This window comes from Apus apus, chromosome 6, assembly GCF_020740795.1.
Source record: "Apus apus isolate bApuApu2 chromosome 6, bApuApu2.pri.cur, whole genome shotgun sequence".
NCBI classification, from domain to species: Eukaryota; Metazoa; Chordata; class Aves; order Apodiformes; family Apodidae; genus Apus; species Apus apus.
In genome coordinates this window covers 12,144,129-12,165,281 of record NC_067287.1, presented here as the reverse complement: position 1 = coordinate 12,165,281, position 21,153 = coordinate 12,144,129, and the positions used below count along the sequence as shown (strand labels likewise).

At 43.3% G+C, this 21,153-nt stretch overlaps 1 protein-coding gene across 5 annotated transcripts in view; it reads left to right on the top strand.

The window, feature by feature from the left end:
- SLC15A2 (solute carrier family 15 member 2) overlaps positions 1-21,153 on the top strand; it is a 74,053-nt gene that overhangs the window by 29,027 nt on the left and 23,873 nt on the right. For 4 of the 5 annotated variants that reach the window (XM_051623089.1, XM_051623090.1, XM_051623088.1 and 1 more), the window contains 13 exons: positions 355-432; positions 3,052-3,134; positions 4,340-4,426; positions 4,727-4,816; positions 5,161-5,205; positions 7,926-7,958; positions 9,015-9,103; positions 11,039-11,120; positions 13,031-13,156; positions 13,943-14,107; positions 16,710-16,756; positions 18,389-18,499; positions 19,881-19,977. In XM_051623089.1, coding sequence (XP_051479049.1) covers positions 355-432; positions 3,052-3,134; positions 4,340-4,426; positions 4,727-4,816; positions 5,161-5,205; positions 7,926-7,958; positions 9,015-9,103; positions 11,039-11,120; positions 13,031-13,156; positions 13,943-14,107; positions 16,710-16,756; positions 18,389-18,499; positions 19,881-19,977 — 1,133 coding nt within the window. The remainder of the gene's footprint in view (positions 1-354; positions 433-3,051; positions 3,135-4,339; positions 4,427-4,726; positions 4,817-5,160; positions 5,206-7,925; positions 7,959-9,014; positions 9,104-11,038; positions 11,121-13,030; positions 13,157-13,942; positions 14,108-16,709; positions 16,757-18,388; positions 18,500-19,880; positions 19,978-21,153) is intronic. The other variant, XM_051623091.1, reaches the window with a different exon arrangement.

Here is a 21,153-nt window from a genome sequence, read left to right as displayed (position 1 = left end):
TATTTAGATCTGTGCTAATATAGAGTGGCTTCAGGTTGTTTTGAATGTTGTAAGTTTTTTCCCAATTACTGTTCATGCTAATTCTTTCTATCTACTGGTCTGTCCCCTCCCTTCTACCTTTCTCATCAATATCCCATTACCAGCTGCCTTGGCTGGCAGACACCAACCCTGCTTCCCAATTGTCTTCAACAAGGGAGGACAACTGTTCCAAGGTGATTCATTTCACAGTGTCAAGCACCAGAGAAGATGATTTAAAGCCAGGGGAAGTGACTGATTTAGGAGAAGCAAATCAAAGGCCCCAGTAACATAAGTCTGCCTGTAATGAGGTGCTTTTGTTTCTGACTTCTTTTTCAGGGGATGTGAAATGTTTTGGAGAGGATTGTTATGCATTAGCTTTTGGTGTCCCAGCAGCACTGATGGTGTTGGCACTTGGTGAGTGGAAACAATAATGCTTGTAATAGGAGTTACCATTTTTGAGTCTATGGATAGATGAGAAAACGCACGAAATCCCTATCTCTGGATGGATACTGAAATGGAAAACTCAGGAGTTCGCATTTATCCAACAATTCCACTGTTCAGAACAAGAAAAATCACTAGTTCACATGAAGTTGGGCAGACCATTGTTTTACTGCAATCCTTTATTATGATACTGATGAGGGGGTGGTCTGATGGATGTTTCATAATTGCCTTGTTTGATACAGTAAAGGGTGGCACTGAAAGGGTTCTCCTGATGGCTTGCAGCTTTGCCTATGAGCAGGCTTTGCCTTTGAACTGCAATCTAAGCAGTCCTCAGAGTTGCCCAGTTTATGGAAGAGAAGCTTAACATGACACTTCTAACCTTTCCACAGGCTCTTTGCAGCTTGGGGCCATCTTTAATGGCTTAGACTTTTGCTTCAGAATCTGTGCACCACACAGAAACAGCAGAAGGAGCTGAAAGAGATGTTACTTTATTCTGAGCTCTCACTTTGCTTGTCTGAACTAATTCCCACAATTACAGTGACAGTTTATTATTATGTTGCAATAAAAAGCCCTTATTGTCCAGGTGTCAAGAGGCAGCTGCAATCACCCTACTTCCTAAAGCTTGCGTCTTAGTCCCATTAATGTACTTGTCAAGATTTCTTTTTCAGCCCTTATAAAATACTCTGCAATTTCCACATTCTTCCTGTTACTCCTTGGTAGCCGATGGAGAGGACACCCCATTAACTTTAGTTTCACAGTTGCAAGCTGCTAGAGGGGAGCAGTCTCCTTATTACACTGCATTTGAGAGGCTTTGACACAGCATGGGGTGACTTCTCATTCAGCTTGTTAGCTTAACTGAGAGACCAAGCAACTGTATGATTTCACCACAGCATCTGTGATCTGAAAAGTTCATCACTCAGAGAATGTCAATGTGGCTCTTCCCCTCAAACTTGCATCAGAAAGAAGAATCAGGACACTAGAGAAATGTCATCAGGCCACAGCTAATGTTACAGCAATTATTTTCAAAAAAGTGTATGGTCTGAAGTTTTCCTTTCTCCTTGTGGCTTGTTCCTATCATTTTAAGACGGCACAGGCTCCTCTGTGCACCCATTGTGTGATGAATGTTTCTAGCAGGTTAGTAGTTGCCCAAGGGAAAAAAGGACACGTAAATATTGCAGTTTTGGTGAGGGCATCAATCAAAATGTGTTTTCAGCCTGTGTCCTGCTGCCAGATTCCATGGCCTGCCCAACACAGCAGCTCTGTGTTCTTTTGTAACATGCTAAAATGCTCCTGCAAGTGATGTATTTGACTATGTGAGTAGCATGCAGAACTGGAGAAAATACCCTTTCAGCTCTGACTGGCCCTGTTCATGTGCTGGTGCAAAGGAAGGATAGACCTAGAAGCATAATTGAGATCTTATAGAGCAAGATTTTCTGGGCTGCTTCTGGTTTTGAGAGAATTTCAAAAGCCAAACCTAAAGCAGGAGCCTCAGTTCCCAAAGGAGTTAGTGATGTCACCAAAAGGTATTTCAGCAAACCAAATCAATCACCTTTTAGAAGCACCAACATGTCCACAGGGTGTTGCTAAAAGTTAGGTAGCGCAGCTACCCACCCTAGGTGACTTCTAACAAGTGTCTTTCCCTGTGACTCACCTAAACAGATTTCAGAGGTCTCTCTGAGAGGTCTGCAAGTCAAAACTGGATGCAAAGGATCTTCATAGTCAAAAAAGAGAGGTAGTGAGTTCACTGCAATGTCACAGGCCTCCTGTGGTAGGACAGAGATGCCTGCTTTTCTCCACTGGCTGTGGACTGACCCAGATAACTGGGTTAGTTTAAAATGTTGAGGTTGGTTGGTTATATGGATTCCATGCTCAGCTTTTATGATGCTTCTTTCTGTTAAAATACTTGGAATTGCAGTGTGCTCAGAGGTTCTGAAAAGGCAGGAAAAAATATATATAATCAGGTATTCCCCTCTTTGACAAGGTTTTGAAGCCTGGGTCCAATATTATTTGTGCTTTGAGAAAGAAAACCAAGACAGTATCTTAAATAGTGCATCCCTTTGTGGAAACCATAAATGGAGGCAAATTCTGTTAACACCAGTGTATGATGTAGTGGCAGTTTCCTGGCAGTTTCTGTTGAAATGTGTGAGATGCAAGTGTGCAGAGACCACTTTGGATCTGGATTACTCCTCACATGTTTGCAATGACTTGGGCCTGTTTCCAACACCAGGTGCAGCAATTCAATGTGGATTGCATGTTAAGTTTAGCTTCCAAAATGCATAGATGGGGAAATTTTCAAAGCTTTGATTCCCAGTGTTAATCAGATGTGGAGGTGCCTTTTGTGCCAGAGCAGATTATGAGAAGATGACAGTGACTTCATAGAGGTCACACTGCCTTTTGTAGGATGTTGCATTTTCTTCCATCTGAAGGCATTAAAGGAGTGCTGTGTATTTATTGTGTTAACAGTGCAATCCTGTAGGCCCTAAGGGCAAAAGATTGCTGTTTAATAAAGGGGGTGGGAGATCCTTCCTGGCAGGCAGTGCAGAGTTGAGCATCAGTCATGGGAATTCCCTCTTGGATTATAATATTTTTCAGTGGTCTTCATTGCTGGAAGTGGACTGTACAGAAAAACGCCACCACAAGGGAACGTCTTACTTGAAGTGTGCAAATGCATCGGTGTAAGTGTGTGACCTTCTCTTTTTCATGCATGATTCTGAGGTTGCAAGTCAGCAAAGTGGAAAGGGGAGGTGACACTTGGAGTTCTGTATGCTGCTCCTGGATATCTTGCTGATAAACTGTAACGAATAAGAAATTAATGTAGGTCTTAATCTTTTGACTTTACAATACTTTTTCCTTAACTCCATGAACTGTTCAGTTGATGTCAGAAGAACCACTAGTAGTAGATGTGGAGGCTGTACTGAAAGAAAAATCCAGAAACTCAGATACAACTCAGTTGTTTTTCAGCTGAATAATTTTACTGGAGTTTATCAGCTCAGCAGACAGTAATAGCACACGTTCATATTATGCACATTCAGCATGTTCATGTAAATGCAAGAGACACCTGCTGAAGTTGCATTACAGTCTTATCAATTGTTTTGTACTATGTGATGGGAATGCAGTTTGAAAAAATATTCTTTTATTAAGTGGATAATGATGTTTATTTTTCAAACAGCTCTTGCTAACAGTAGATATTTTCTTTTTACCTAGGTCAATCCTAGTGACAGATTTACCCTGGGGAAACAGGCCAGATCTTAAAAACAGGGTTTCTAATTGAGGCCTGCTGCTCTTTTTGCTGGGCTGGCTGTGTTCAGTGGCTGGAACATACAGAGTAAACAAAGAAGTTATGAATTTATTGTCACTGATTTATCCTTCAGTGAGAAAAGGGCTTGAAAGCTGGTTTAGGAGTGAATGAGACATGGGCTGTGCCAGGAATATATAAAGCAAAGTCTACAGAACAAGAAGGGAAGGAGAGTTCTGGTTTTGACATTGCTTTGGATAATGAGGCATTTCCTCCCCTGCAAAACAGGCAATGCAACAGGTGTTTTTTGGCAGACACCTGAAGAAATTATGTTTAAGGCTTTATCATGCAGCAAGTTTAATCAAGCATGAAACAGTCTTCGGGAGCTGGTGTCAGATTTGTCTCTGAAAGAGAAGGCTGAGAGGTTCATTCCCACATCATGCCTTTAATCAACCAATGCCCCAAACTTCCCTGCAGACAATTGGTCATAAAGCACCCAATCCAAGATTTTGGAAGTGTCCAGCATAATCCTCCCAGTTTTCTGGCACTGCTTACATCTGAAGGTGGGGAGGGTAGACTGGGGTTGGGAACATGACAGGGGCACACGTACCATGAGGGAGTTTCTCACCTGTTTTTTCTCCCTAGTTTGCCATTAAAAACCGGCTGCAAAACCGCTCCCGTCAGATTCCAAAGAGAGATCACTGGCTGGACTGGGCGTCAGAAAAGTACTCAGTAAGTGATGCTCTATTTGGCAGATTGGAGGGGAAGGGGAGACAGTAATACTGGCTGGGCCACACTGTTCCTGACATGCACCAGGCTCATTTGTCCCTTCCTGTATCTGTACTCTCCTGACCCTTAATGGACAGTTTAGGTGCTGCACTGAAAGGCAGAGATGCCAGTTTGTCCCATATCACAACTAAGTGCAATGAATAACTGGCATGCAGAAAGAAACGGGAGCTCTTTGTGCTTTATGGCTTGAATCACCTGTTGGTTTTTAACCCCATCTTACCTTTTTGCCTCTTCTCTTTCTAGAAACAGCTGATTGGGGAGGTTAAAATGGTGACACGTGTTCTTTTCCTCTTCATACCACTGCCAATGTTCTGGGCCCTGTTTGATCAGCAGGTACAGTACTGTGTGGTGCAGATCTGCCTGCTGGCCTGGGTTTGCACCCTTTTCCTTCCAAGGTAACACCAAAGCATCCTGGGGACACAGAGTGCCAAGCTCCCACCAGGTGTCCAAGGGCTTGCCAAAGCAGAACCTACCATCTCTGCTGGCTCTCCCTTTGCAGTCCTGTCAGGTGTCTGGCACAGGACGGTAAGAGGAAGAATTTACCCTGCCTACTGGCAGGGGTACAAGGGAAGGAATAGATGGGAAATAAGACCTCCAGCATTGTCTTTTTCTGTCCTGATGTTTTCTAGTCCCATTGGACATCTTGAAGGCTTCACAGATGTCTCTTTTCTTCTTAGGGATCCAGGTGGACTTTGCAAGCCACAAAAATGAATGCTGATTTTGTAAGTACTTAATGTCACCAGGGCTGGTAAGACTAGTAGTAACATCACTGCTCTTGCTTTTTAACCAGAGTCTCGCAGTACTAAGAGCACCTGCTTGATGAATCTGGGTGAGTTGCACTTTTGGTGATTAGAAGTGAGGGGCTCTGTGCAGCCATGTTCAGTTCATCATAGCACATCATGGCAAGGAGTGAGGGCTGGGGAACCATCAGCAGCCTTACGAGGTCAGGAGTGCTGACCTAATGACAACTGGTCATTCTGTGACCTTGAGCAGGTAGGGTTGACAGCCTGCTGCCCCCCTGAAGATGGAGAAGTCATGGAAAGTCCACACAGCCTTTATAAGGTGTAATTAGAGCTATTGTAGTTGCATATGTCTGCTCTGGCTTAACCTGCTCTTACGTCAATGAAGCCTCTCAAAACCAGCAGGAGTCTTGTGTATGAGGTAGAGATGTGACGAAGATTAATTAGTAGCCATAGAATTCTTCAAAGATGTGAATGGCAAATGGTGCAAGGTGCAGTATCAGATAGCTGTTCCATGTTTATCTGCATAGAGATGACACCATACAGGTTTTCCAGACACACATGTTTTAACAGGCCATCTACATCTTACCTGTGGATGCTCACATCAGAATCTAGGATTGTAAGTGCCCATTTTCTGGCTCAAAATCAAAAGCCCAAAATTTCAGCCCTTCTGTGTTATTCCTGTAAAAAAATTGGTCTCTTAGCATGTGATACTCATTAGGCTTAATTCAAATGAGGCATGAAAAAGAAAAATACTTGGTAATATTTGTCCACCTCAGACAAAACAATCACTGTTCATGCAGTCTTTGTGATGTATATTTAAGTCCTTTGTTTTCTGCTGTTTTGCTCACATGTGTTTAGTGATCCTTTAGCAGAAGATCTAACAATCATCAGGTGTCACTTATTAAAGTTTCCCTGGTGGAGGATGACATATTCAGGGCTTCTTTGTCACACCAGCTTGGATAGCTTTTTGTTTTGTTTCAGTCCCAATGCAAGAAGGTGAGAATTAACTGCAACATTGCAGTGGTCCCACCATTAAGCTTGTTGTTGTTCACATTTATAGTATTCTCTGCTTTTCCCTTATGCAGACAAAGGGCTCAGCTAGGAAGTCTGGAGTTGAACAGGGAATGACTCTAGAACAGCTCAGGACAAGCCTGGCAGACGTGAGACAAATCCCCACAATGTTTTCTGAGAAAGATATTATTTCTTATTTTCTTACCTCTTATCTTTATCTTCAAATAAAGATCATTGATTGCAACTCAGACAAACATCATCCCCTTCCTGGAGACAGCTCATGTGTCCCTTTTGGGGACTGGGATCCTTCTGTCCATCCCTGTTGACCTTGTGAGGGCTGGGTACAGTGATGTGAGGCTGAGTCACCTCTTCTAGCCTCTTGAGGACTCTTGGCTCAAACCAAGAAGTTGACCAAAGCCTGATTGGTGCTCTGGGCAGATGGAGGGAGGAAAGAGGTATTTGTGCAGCCCACTGGCTTGGGAATGCTCTTTTGTTATCCCTCTGGGCTGCTTGGGAGAAATGCCCAGCAGAGCTTCAGGGGTCCTGCAGCTTGAGAACACTCACTCATAGGATTTGGGCTTTTCCCATTACAGAAGCAGGAAAGGAAGGAGCTCTAAGTCCAAATCCCAGTGGGAACTCTAATGCCTCCCATTCCTCCCCACTCACCTAGTTCATGGCTCAGCCAATCTGACAGATGGACCTCAGTACCTGTCACAGGCTGTTCCCACTGCTGGGTATCAAGGACTGAGTGCAGCTTCCTTCTGCAAAACAATTCTCGTTAAACCACTGTGTCCTTAGATGGGAAGTGTTGAGAGCACAATATCAGCTGCTAAAGCCAACACGAAGCTTTTGAGGAAACCACCTTTGCTGCTAAGGCCATGTCATGGTTTGACTCAGGATTGGCAATTAGACCAGTGACAACGATGCTCTTGATCCCCTCCCACCCAGGTAGAGAAGGAGAAAAAATTAGGAGAGAGACTTTCTGGATGGAAAACAAGATAGCTTTAAATGCTAATGATAAAATAAATATACACAAATACTAATGTATTCAGGAATGTGCAAAACCCTGTTGCCTCTCCCCACCCCCAGCAACTCTCACAGCATCTGAGCTGTGAACAGTCCCAAAAGGTCCTGGAATTGCTGGAGAGAGCAGCAGAGCAGACAGGAGCTGAGGGCAGAGTTGTGAGGGTCAGGAGTGCACAGGCCTGGGGGTCGATGGTGATGGAGAGGTGGAGTCCTCCCTGGACAGCAGCCCAGAATGGAAGAAAAGGGCAGAAGAAGCAGGAAGGGGCTTGACTTCTGTGATCCCTGACTTTATACTGAAAGCTAAATAGATATTAAGGGATGGAATACTCCCCTTGGTCAGGTTTGCCATCTGTCTAGTCTGCTCCTCCCTATGGGAGAGTTGCAGATATGACTCTTCTGCTCTGTTAGTATCCAAAACAGAGCAAAATGTCCTTGGTCTCTTGGCAGTAACATAAATGTTCAAGTGTTATGAGTCCACTAGCTGGAAAACTTGCAGCTACTTAAAAGAGAGCTCACTGAAGAACAAAAAGTCAGTAAAAAGAAAATTGGCTTCATCCTGGTTCAAACCAGGACAGGCCTCTGCTTGAATTGGTTGCTTACTTGCCATATGCACTGTTATACTATTGCATTTATGAATCACTTGAATTATTTTCTTGTTTCAGGGAATATATGTCCTTCAGCCTGATCAAATGCAGGTAAAAGATACTATGTGGTAGCAAATAATCCTTAGAAATGTATTTTTCTGTTCTCTCTCATTTTTATTTTTCTCATGGGACTAGCAGCCTTTCTCTGCTCCTTTTGAAAGCAGGAGCAGTTCTTCTGCTGACTCTTCTGGTATGGACTCTATCTTATTGCTGACTATCTGGTTTGCAAGCTTAGTCTTGGGGTTCAGATAGAGCCCAAGGATATCCTAATAAGGAGGTTGAATCCTGCAGAATAGTGCAGAGGTGTGGGGAGGCATAGTTCTTGAACTAGTGCTGGCATGTGGACAATACAGGCTGTGTCATCTTTAAACATGCCCCTGCTCTGAGATAAGCATTATACCTGAAACGTATTTCCTTCATCCCTTCCTGCAGGGCATATCAAAGTGGGAAGGCTCCAAGACAGTGCCATGATATCTACAATTCTAACACTGAACAGCTCTGGAGAAATTCAAAGCTGTCCTGTTCCCTGAAATCTTCCTTCGAAACTGATACAGTATCTCTCTCTGCTTGTTCTCCATCACTCTATTTTCTTGCTCTGCCACTGCTGGCTGGCAGACAAACTTTGGCCTTCCCAGGAGAAACATAGTTCCTGGAGGATTATGAAGCTGTGTGGGAGTGTGAGAAATTGCCAGTCTCACAGAATAGTGTCTGTTCCTCTAGAATTTTGCTGAAGTCCCAAGATGTTTCCATTATTGCTGGTTTGTTGTAATGTCCCACCATAGCACCAAAGGTCACCTGAATCTATTGTCAGTGGGTTTTGTACTCATTAAAAACATACTGCTTCAGTTCCCTCTTCAGGGAAACTGGGCCAGTGATGCTTGCTTACATCTTGGAGGGAAGGATATGAACAAAATGTATTCATGCCTGTGAAAACTAAATAGGAGAAGCTGTCGAAGTGCAAACTATGATTATATTTTAGAAGGAGGTTTTTAAGTGTTTGTTCATGTCCTTTCTGTAATGAAATTATTTCTGGAGGACAGTGCTTTATGAGTTTAATTACTGAAAGTTGCTTTCTAGTCACTAAACTCCCATTCTTTTGTATTGCAGTTCTTAAATCCACTCCTTATTCTTGTCTTCATCCCACTTTTTGACCTTGGGCTCTACCCTCTGATAAACATGTGCAAATTTAATTTCACGTAAGTACTCAGGGACAATGCAGATGCCTCAGTGCTTTTCCTTTTGCAGAATAGCTTTTAAGGAGGAGGAGCACAAATTTCCATTCACTTGTCTCAGTACTTGCACCTGTTTCCCTGGTAGGCAGCATCACTCTCTTCCATAGGCTCACGAAATTTCAGAGTAAAATTCAGTGATGTTGGATTCTGCTCTCTACAGATTTTCCCTGAGAACAGGTATGAACGGTTCCTCTTTGAGTTTGATCAGCATGTTCTGCACCTTATGTCCTCTATTTCCTCTAAATAATTTCCTCCCTGAAACAATCCAGTGGGGCCAAATTCACTGTCCCATGTGGGTCACATGTGGTGTTGTGAAAGCAGATTCCACACAAAGGCCTGAACCAGTGATTGAGGTTTCCATATGGCTGAAGGATGTTATTCCCTGTGTAAGTTAGCAAGAGGTTCAGTGCAATAGCAGCAGATCTCCAGGCTGGTTCTGAGACCCACTAAATGCATTTTGGGTGATTTTGCAGTATTTGAAGTCTGCCTCTGTGGACTTTAGCAGTGGGAGTGTATTATATCCACTCATTGAGTGCCTCTGTCAGTGCAGTTTCAACTGAAATTAACTATTTCCCTGCACAAGCACCACTTCTCAACATGACCTCAGCATGCGAAGGAGCAATGAGTGGGAGACTTCCTTAAAAAACACATTCCTAATCCAAATTAAAGTGCTGGATAAACAAGGCCACATAAATGGGGATGGAAGGAGCCTCAGAAGCCTACACCTTCAACCTGCTGATCCTCTCCCTTTGTGCCAAATTGCTTGCACCTAAAGAAATATTGAAGACACTGTCCAGCCTAGCAGAGGTGCCTCTTGGAGGACACACATCAGAAGCTGCTTCTCAACACTACCTCAGTCTGAGCCCATGCCCAGGACCAAGCCCCAGCTTGACAGAAAACTTCCTGCCTGATGACCAGCTCACAGGCTAGTACCCCCAGCAGCACAAACTCATGCACTGATCAGGACTGACTGCCATGCTGTTTCTGTCCCTTGGATGTTGGATACTAACAGGCTTCTATCCTGTTTAGCTGTAGAAGCAGCTGAGGGGACATTGTAGCTGTGTGACTGCAGAAGTTCATACTACAAAATCCCAATGCAACATTGAAGATCAAAAACATTATTACAAGATGCAAGCAGTAAATACTTTCTTATTCCAGGACATGTAACTGAGAGATAGAGTTTGGGTTCCTACTCTGAATTTCCCACAGCCCAGTTGGTTTGGAATGTGAATGCAGGCTACTACAAAGAGTGGAGACCACTGAATCTGTAACTAGATTTGTTTCAAATCTCAACAACTTGTCACTCAGTTTGGACCTGCTGTGCGGGACCTATTTTATTCTGCTTTATATCATATAGTCTCATGTAACTCTATCAGAGTTGCACTAGATTTGCTCCAAGCTCAGAAGCAAGCTCTTTATTCTCTAGAAATGTGAATGTGTTGGCATGAGAAATAACCCAGAATGATGCCACAGATGGTCAGGAACAATGATGACACGAACTACTCACTTTTCTGCTCCTTGGTCCTGCTACTATAGCATGATTCTCTTCTTTTGCTTTTCTCAAATGGCACTTGAAGATACGTGATCTCTAGTGCTTCTTTCAGCATCACAGGTTCACATAATGCCATGAACTATTCCCACTAGAAGAGCTAGGAACAAGATTATATGAAACTTGCAAGCAAAGAGCTTTTTTCATGACATAACAGTTTGAATTGGCCTCAGTTCTGGCCTCATACAGAATAATAGAATAGTTTTAAGTGATTGGCAATTTAAACAGCATATCATCCCCAGTGCCACCTGTTGGATATTTTATGACATGGTTTTGGCACATCTTTGGCTCTAATGAAGTCTATTTTTTTTTTTTTCCCCTTAATGGCACCTCTTTTATTTGCTCCATAGACCTATTAGGAAAATGGCAACAGGTATGATCCTTGCAGGGCTGGCATTTGGACTTGCAGCCATTGTAGAAGTCAAAATAAATGTAAGTATAGAACAAAGGATTCCTAAAAAAATCCTTTATTTCCCTGGGCTATTTTTATTGATGCCTGTTAGATACTCCTTTTAACCATTGTGTTCCTTGGTCATAATGTTAATATGTTCTCTACAATTAAGCATACTGATCCAGTTGCTAATGATAATTCTTTGTCTGCTTTTCCCCCTCTTTGTCTCTGTCTCTCTTTCTAGTCTTTGCACTTTGCTGTGCTGATCATCTGTATTGGTCTATATCCTAGATTTCCATCGTCAAAGTGCTTGACAGACATCTAGTTAATACTAGTGATTAATTCTAAAAGGTAGTCTGTTCTCTCTCCTATTTCTCATTATAACTTGCCTGTATTTTACTGTTTAGGGGTTTTGTGTGTCTGTGTGTGGTGGTTTTGTTTTTTAATGTAATCCCTTTCCTATTTCAGGGTGGGGATGTAGATTTTTACAAGCCAAATTGTTTCTCCAGTGAGGCAGCTGGATGTGGTCACTTCCATAGTCACAGCCACTGGAGACTGCCAGGCTTTCCCTGAGAGGCTGACAGCAAATCTCTTGTAAATTTGATGTTAGCCCCTGCAGGCTTGTACCATTTGTTTCTGACCTGTGACCAGCCTTGTGCAGACTTTGCTGACCTTTGGCTCATGGAAGTTACTGTAGGATTAATTTTTATAGCTTCCATGTATACTTACACTTTCTGTTAGAGTGGCTGGCGCAGAGCCCTGGATTAACATGTGCTGGTTCCTTGGGTGAACCCACTGACAAGTCTCCTACTAAAATGAGACTTTGTGGGTTCAGGTCTTTTTTCTGATCTCTACATGAGCAAAGGAATTATCTCATTGCCAGGACCAGCAGCTCTGGTTGAGCACTGAAGGGCTGCTCTGGCTGTGGGTGACTCCTCTGGGCAGAGGCAGGGGTGAGTTAGAGGTTGTCCTCTACCTGTGCATGGAAATTTACCCTGAGGGCCACTAAAATTTTAGCAAAGAGGGAAATAGGATGGCCCACCTGTAGGTAATGTGGGCAAAAAGCCACAATAATTTGCTGGATACCATTAACAAGCCTGTTGGTCCAGAGCAGTGTATGGGTACAGGGAAATCAGGGTTGCCCAGTCTTTGAAAGTGCACCCCCCACCAAGTTAGGGTCAAACTACCCTGCCTGCATTACTCCACTTATAAGTTGAAGTAGAAAATTATTATTAGCTCTGAAATATTTCTGATGGCTCCTTGAAAATAAAGTGAGGAAAAAAGAGAAGTTTTAGAGAAAAAGAATAATTTTAGATCTGTAGGTAGTATAAGCCTGGTGATGCTGATTGAAGTACTCTTTCTGGGAAATTATTCCTGACAGAAAGAGATTCCTCTGTGCTGGAGGCATTGTCTTCCCTTTCTTGGGAATCGAGGAAAAATAACTATACAGTTGGCTGTTAAATAGGATGGTGCAAAGTGGCACGAAAGCACCAATTGTAGACATGGAACTGGACTGGGATTTTCAAAAGTGCTCGGCTTCTGGCCTAATTATTTTCCCAGTCACTGACTGCAGTGGGAAATAATTATTCTGGTCACCACTTCATAAAGCTACATACCATTTTTTTTCCCCGTTCTGGTATGGCAGTTGTTCCCAGGCACTAGGGACATCCAGGCAGTGACATTGTTCTTCCCTACCCAGCAGTTGTGTAGCCTGGATGCTTAGTGATGTGAAGAGCAGTTTTTGGGAGTAACAATAGGCTGGCATTGAACTACTATGAGGAAACCTCCCTAAATAAGATTAATGATAATTTTTCTCTCAGTGCAACTTCTGATGAGGAAGGGATGGAAAAGTGTCATTACAGAGAGGAAGACTATTATGGCTAAAAATGAAAAGATATTAAAGTGCTAATAAAATGTGCAGATAGTATTTAAAGCCTTTTACTTTAATTAGGAAACGGATATGCCTCGACTTGTCCCAGAAGAAAGTTTAATTCGTGTCCTGAATTTGGCAAAGAACCCTGTTAAAGTGACAATCCAAGACCAGGACCTATTTCAGCAGCCTGTGGAGTCTTTTCAGGTAAGCATGTATTTGTGTCTGGAAGGCCTGACTTGCATCCCATTGAAGAAAGGGTGGGCATTTTCTAACAAAGCCCACAGATGCTGGAGCTTGTACTCCTCCACTGCCTTGGAAATGTGTGGGAATAGCTTTGAAAAATGGAACATATTATCTTCATTGATAACATAGAAATGGAAAGTTTGGAGACATGGCAAAGGAGGAAATGGCTAAAACTACATTCACCGGTAATTAGAAATGAAGGATACTTGTCCTGAGGTGGGCATGGAGATAGATTCAGCTCATATCTCCCAGCACTCAGACCAGGCACTGCTGCTGGGATCTGAATGGGTGGCATCTGAATGGATCTGGGATGGCATCTGAGAACTATTTGCAGAGCCTGAAACAAACAGGAAGGCAATTAACTGGGCATGGGCACTGGTCTGCTTCCTAGTTCAGCTTCCAGTTTACTTTACAGGTCAGACAAGTCCAGCAATCCATTGGCCACCACCTTTCTGCCGTGTTCTAGATGTGGTCCTACTGGGGCAGGGCAGGGCCAGGGGAAAGTGTAGCCATGAGGCCAGGAGGTGTGCCCTGGCCTTTGGGTTGCATCTGGCAAGGGGAGGTACCCCAAGCTCTGGCTTTCCCAGCCCAAAGGCTGTAGGTCAGCATAGGTCCTTTGCTGTGGAAGACAACCCTGCTGTTGACCTCTCTTTCCAGTGTCCCTTGAAGAGAGGATAGGGTTGTACTTGGTGGGAAGAGCCAGATCCTTTCTGAAGAAAGAATGTAACCAAGCTTTTTTTTCCACAGAACCCAGTTGAATACTCAAAATTACTATTGGATGGAGAGCAGCAGAGTCTTCGCTTCACCCTGCAACACCAAGGATTGTCTCTTGCTTTTAACTACACTGTGAAGGAAAAAGCAGTATACAGCTTAATTGTTTTTGAGGCAGAAGGAAGCCTATCAAGCCGCTTAGTGAGTGTGGGAGTGAAGTGTAAATACGGTATTAAGTCAATGGCTGTGATGATACAATGGGGTAATGGCCTCATTAATTCATTTGCTCAGTTGCAATGTCTGTCTGATTGCTCTCAGATGCTCCAAACCTGACTTCTTAGCTGGCGGCGCTGGAGCTGTGTGCGTTTCTGAGGGTTGATTAATGGAGGTGTTAAAGCATCTGAGAGTTGCTGGGCACACTTTAATCCAGGGAATGCTGCAGTGGGAGAGCAGAGTCATGCCTGCTAGGCAGCAGAGCTTGAGAAAGCTTGAGGAAACAGCCAAAGTTGTTTGGTTTTTTTCCCCCCCCAAAGGTGGTTCTATAAAGCAAAGATGTTAAAGGGGCTCCAGGGCTGGGCATGGAATAAAAGCATCAGAGGAATAATTTTAGGTTTAGTTATTGCAAGTGTTTAGTGAAAATGCACAGAAGGCCTATTTGTTTTGCTCTACAGAATAAATGATGTTCATTTCAGGCTCTGCAGCAGAGCCAGCTGTATTTGGACTTCTCTGTATTGCCACAACAATCACAGAGGCAGGTGGGATATGTAGGACCAGGGTCTGATACCTTTTCCATGCAGCTGTACCCCAAGAACCTCTCTTGGAAAAAGTGGTGCTGTTGTACACTGTGGCAGGTGTGTGTGTGTGTAAATGCCATCACAGTCTGTCCTCATGCTTAAATATCAATTCTCTTTGCAGTTCCTCAGCCTCCTACCTGGCAGGGTTGCCACACTAATAATTTAGTATTGTATAGTAGAAATCAAACAACTATTTTTAAAAATAAGGAGTTTTAAGAATTTATTTCCTAACAGTGGGGCTTGTGGGTTTTTTTGTTTGGTTTGTTGTTTTTGTTTGTGGTTTTTTTTCTGCTTTGTGGTTTAGACCCTGGGGCTCATTATCACACAACATTGTTAAGTTTCCCTGTGGCCCTAATGACTGTGTGCTGTCATCTTGAGAAATGGATACTTGTACAGTGATTTTCACATAGTCTTTAAAAAGAGAGAGCCTGTGGCAGGATGGAGCAAAGGAATCTCTGAGCTTCAGTGTATCTCTGTGCTGACCCAGCTATCTGGCCTGTGTTTAAATTAAAGCTCACCCTGGTATGGGCAGGCTCCCATTCACTGGGGCACAGCAGTGATTTTGGGTGATGCTATTGACTTGTAATTCTCAGCTCTATATAAGGGAGGTGTGGTAAATGATGCTTGCTTTTCCAGCATTACAACACCAAGAAGGCAATGCCAGCATCACTGCTGTGTTGCAGGGCTTGCCCTGGAGTTGCCATGGCTCATGCCAGCCTTCATCACTGCTGAGTTTGGGCCCTCACTCAGGTGGGGGTGCTTTCCTGGAAGGAGCCAAGCTGAAATTGTTTTCTTCTTTGTGATCTGTTGAGTGGGCAGGAAATTAATTTGAGAGCTCTGGGGGATCATTGATGAAAGCAAGTAACAATTTGGCTGGTGTGTCTGCAACAAACAGTGCAAATCCCCATGCACCTCCCATTGAAAAAAAAAGGATGTTGTCTATTATTTATTGCTCTGACATTTATTATTCACTATGGCTATTTATTATTTAGGGCATGCAATGTTTGTGAATCAAACAGAAACTTTACAAGTATACTGGAATTCTAGATTTTTAGCTTTAAATGTTCAGGGTTTAACATCAGGAGGAAAGTCTAGAAAATGTTGAGACCCAGTTTCTGAAAGTAGATTTGATCCCTTTTAGCTTGTCTAGGTTCTGTCTGTGGGCAGTGGAAACTGAAATTGCCCTGCCAACTTTAGTGGACGTGGCACAAGTGTGGGTTTCTACCAGCCAAGAATCTTGCTCTGTATTATTTTTGTGTGACATATAACCTTCTGTCATTTTTCAGCGTTGTACCCCAAATAGGCTCTCCTAAAATTAATGTAGATCATGTTGACCATTGAGCTCATGCTCTGTGATCTCCAGGAGAGGCACACTCACACCCCAGTGTGCCCAATCAGGTGGCCAGTTCAAGGATGTGAGTGCAAACAAGCTCAGGGCATCTTGGTTCCTCATGCTCTCTGCCTGCACTGTACAATAGTTCAGTCTCTTGAGGGTTGGGGAAAACATGAGCATTACATGGTGATCAGAGTAGTAACCTAGCACTCCTGTTGGCTTTTAGATTTCTGTGAAGTCTGAGTACACCATGAATCAAGGTCTAAAAATTAGGCAGTTCAAGGCACTCATGTTTAATTGTCATTATTATTGAAAGAAGCTAATGTAGATAATGTTCTTATGTTCTGATCAAGACAAATACTTTTTGGAGGGTATTACATGCCTCAGCAGAGAAGGGTGAATGGCTGAAGCTGTAGCCTTTTCTTATGCAAGAGGTGAGGAAAAAAAGGATGATCTCATCTTAAGCCCTTGGTGGAGCTGAAGTTTTTGCTGTTAGCTTTATTGTACCAGGACTTTACTCCTGTGACCAGATGTAAAGCTTTTGTGAGAGTCCAGTCAAATTCCACAGAGTTTGCATGATGTGTAACTCCACAGACACTAGTGTTTTCTGCTGCACATTGTTTATAAGGCAGCATTAATAAATATGTTTGATTCTTTTTTTTCTTTCCCTCTTTAGATTACAGACTTGGAAGCAAAGCCAGAAAATGGTTTGGCAGCTGTTAGGTAAGAATGGCTTTTTTAAAAGGATTTGGAGGTGGTGGCATGGGGGAAACAGCTTTTGTCTAATGCAAACTGTATGTAACATAATCCACATGCTCTCAGTGTGGAATCTATCCCATGTGTCTCATGCAAGACTCAGGTGTCAGCTGCAGAGGCTGACAGTGTGTCACCTCCCCTGCTTGCCATGCAGAGCTGAGCATTATTGCCACTTACTGCCTAGGATAGACTGGGTTGCAATGGCAATGTTCCTCCCTTGGAAGAGTGGTAAATTCATCTCACTGTGTCCCACCTTCTTGGGGGAAAAAAAGGAAGAAGCAATCCGGAAGAGGAACTGTTGCTGTACATCCTCTGCAAATTGGCCAACCCATGATGTTCACTTACCCAACCTCATGTGTAAACACCTACTAAATTGGATACAGGGACAATTTTACATCCTTGTAAACAATTCAGCTGGGCATCAGTTCTGCACGAGCAGCTAGTCTACTTTCCAAATTCGAGCTAGTCCATGAACAGTCCTGAGCCAGTCTGTGCCAAGATGCCATCTCACTGAGGTCACAGTTACCTCCAGCATATCCCAAGACCTATGCAAGGGTGTTGAGATGCAGAATAAGCAGATTTCCAAAAACCCCCGAGGGTTACAGCTGAGTTCTCTGAAGGATTTGGGCAAGTTACAATTTAAGAACAAACAAACAAAAAAAACCCAAACAAAACCAAACAGCCAAAAACCAACTAGACAAATAACCTCCAAAAAACTTTAAATAGTTTAAAACAATGACCAACTCCCGTGCTGACAGCTCTGAAAGGCTGTGTTGACAGAAGCAGGAGACCAGTATCTCTTTATAGCCCTATGTTTGTGAAGGTTTCTGCTGACTAAACAACACCTTGGAGACTTGATGAATACCCTCAGTCAGGTATTTCTGACTTTCCTGTGAATATTTCTGACAGAATCCCAAAACTTTCCCTTCAAAAATTTATGAAGAGGTTTCTTTAGGAAAAAAGTCGCTTTTGTTAAGCACTTGAGTACCTTCAGGGATTTGAGCCACCTTTTAACAACTGAAAACCAAAATATTTTAGAACATAGATCAAATGAAAGGTGTTTGGTTTTGCTAACAATTTTTAAGTTGTCAAAAGAAAACTCTTTTGTGTGCAAAAAAGAACATAGACACTGGATGAAACAACCCAAACATTCCCATGAAAATATTTTATTTTGCTAGGAAACTTTCCCACTTGTAGAAATTCCTTGGAAAGTATGCCAGGGTGGTGCACATACCCATCAGGACAACTCACTTCATAGTCTCCTGGGGTGGGCTGGGACTCTGTCCTCTTGAACAGCCACGGAGCGATCTTTGAAGGTCTCTGAGAATGGGTTGCTTGAAAATCATAACCCACAAAATGTGGCAGTCACTTTTAACAGGAGAATAAGAAGGTAAAATTACACAGCAAGGAAAACTAATCTTATATTGAAAAAATGGGCAACAAATCAGACAAATATTTTTATAGTTTGCAGGAGAGGCTGTCATAACCCCATGGAGTTACAGAAGGCTTTTGAGGAGAGAGTGCACTACTTCTGAGGTGTCTGATACTGTGTTTCTCCTGCCCTGCCTGGCAGTTCAATGCAATATGCTTTCTTTGCAGATTCATTAATGGTTTGAGCCAAGATGTCAACCTCACCATTGACAGCAGGCGGTTCATTGTTGTTCAGAAAAACTACAGCACTTCTGAGTACTTGCTGCTAGAGAGGGACAAGTAAGTTTCCCTTGCTGTGCTGAAGGGCTTTGCTGAGGCCTCTCCTTGAATACAATGGGGTTTTTCTTGGGCAACTAGCAAAATCTTTGCTGCTATAGTCTTGGCACTTGGTTGTGGGGGCAGATGCTTGTAAAAAAACCCAGAATTATCAGCTCTGCACAGAGCAGATGCTCCAGGCCACTTGTGTGTGTGCAGAAGCACCATGCATTTGGTCTGTGAAGTGTCCAAGCCAAAGGACAGCAAATCAATATCCCAGTGGATAATACGCAGTTGAATAGATGCAGCCTCCCAACAGTGTCTAGGGTAGCTTCCTCCCTGTGAATGTTACTGCTTTGGTAAGATAAAACCAGTAGAGACAAAGCTTGGAAACTGTATTCCCATGACGTGAGTATAGTGAGATCCTGTTTTAGGCCATACTCTGAGTTTTCTCAGAGTCAGGTGAGGGGAATTTTGGAAACTCAGAAAGCCTTTTGAAGAAGTCCAGATACAGGACTTAACTTTCTCTGAGCTTTTATTATCCTTATTTGGGGGCTTGGTGGGAAGAGAGAGGCCATTCCTGTGCATCTGTCAGCAGAGAAGCGTGGGACATGGTGAAGTCCACTCTGTCACTTAATGCCTGCTCTATTTTGGTATTCTCTCAGGCCCAAACTCTCAGTGTTAGGGTGCTCTCAGGAAAAGACCAATTCATATTCCACGCTACAAAGTGTTGGCATGTGGGCTGGTAACATCAAGTAACATTAAAAGCTTCACAGGCTGGGCTTGTTAGACAGGGGCTCCATATGGCCTTGGTTTGGCAGCGTTGGAGTTGGCTCTTGTAGGCTATTTCTGGCATTTGCAATGTTTGAAAACAAGCTTCATGACTTTTCTCTGCATCAACTCCATCCAAAATATTTATTGCTGCAATTTAGTAGGATGCAGCAGCCATTGAGGCAATACTGCTGAGCCTTGGTGCCATCTCACACATCCAACGCAGAAGAGCAAATGTGAAGGCTAATTTCCTCTATTGATAGGAAACAGAGTGGCTTGTAGGTGCATGTCTCTGATTTCCTGAAGGCTGCTTGAGCCTGGCTAACTTGTCTGGCCCACAGTTCCTGAAGGAGTGGATGAAAGTCTGGAAGGAAAATAAGCCTGATGGGGGGGTGAGAAGTTGGCAGAAGCCATTTAAAAATATTAGTAATAGCCCAGGTCATTAGGTGAACTCCAGCCAGTGCTTGAGTGTTTCTGGAAGGTAAAGAATGCAAGAACACTAGTGATGATCTGACAAACTTTACTGCAGCTTTCCATCATACACCCTCCTTACACCACTGTAGGGGCACGTTTGATAGCTCTGTGCTCTTTGTGGGAGTAACTGGGAAATATTGTACTTCATCCTTTTATCTAGATATAATAACGGAAAATGCATAACTGAAGCAGGAGAGTTCACCCTGGAGTTGGGGCTGCTCGACTTTGGTGCATCCTACACCATCGTGATAAATAATGTAAGTGTCTCTGTGATGGTGACAAGCTCCTTCTGTTCTAGTCTCTGGCCGTACTTTTGTTCTTCTGTTTGTGACTCTCACTTGCTTCCTTCATCCTGCAAGACATGGGCAGTAGCATTCTAAAGGCAGTCCATTATACAAGGGCTAGTAAGAGGTTTTGGCATCTATCTAAGCAAGGTGAGTGGGTACTCGTTGCACCTTACACTGTGATCTTGTCACATTTCATGGGTTAAAAAAGAAGTAAGTTATTTTCCTTGATGGAAATCCTCAATGGAAAATTATATTATCCATTGTTTGTGCTGGTCTCATGATATCCTTCTTCAGTTAACACTGACCCAGTGCACTGCAAAGAGCTGTTGCAGTCTGCCAAGAGCCAACCCTATTTGAGGTCTTTGAAGTACACTGGCTGGTGGTACCTCACACCTGAAAAACTCTGCAGAAACAGTTTGCTGCATCCTCACATTTAACTTGCTGATCTTCTAAGACTTAATGATTATGCAAGGGGGAAAGAAGGACAAAATGTTGAAGGAGGAGGTTGGTGAGATTATGCATCTGTTTTTCCTCCTCTCATTGTCTGTAGAGCTCATTTGGAGCCTAGTGTAAAGTCAAGGCAAATTTTCTGGACAACGTAGCCCTGATGGGGTGTGACCACTGCTGAGAGGGTGGATTTCTTTCCCTGCCTGCCAGCCTCTTAAGCATGCTGCTCCAACCCTGGTCCAGCTGGCAGGAGCCATAGAGATGAATGTGATCAGTTTAGTTCTCATTGTAACCTTTCCACTGCACAGGCATACAGACAAACCAGGTCTGACAGGACACACTGCTAAGCTGCCCTCTGGGACTTTGACTTCTGTGTTGTGATGAGAGGAGCAAAGTGCTGTCAGCTACTCCCTGGCAGTAACATCTCCCTGTTGGGCAATTAATGGAAGCTGTGCATGTCTGTGGAGTCCAAATACATAGGGGGAAAAAATATAGCTGCAAAGCACCTGGCTTTTTTTTTTTAACTCCAATAGCTGGAGCAGAATACACAGTTCTGGAGGGAACAGGCAGATGCTGCCCTCTCTTGAGTGTGGAGATTCACATACATCAAGCGCATACACACTTGAAGAGATGTTGGCCAGATCCTTCCTCCAGGGCTGCAAGTGCCTTTCACCAAATGAGAAACTGAGTAGAGAAGTT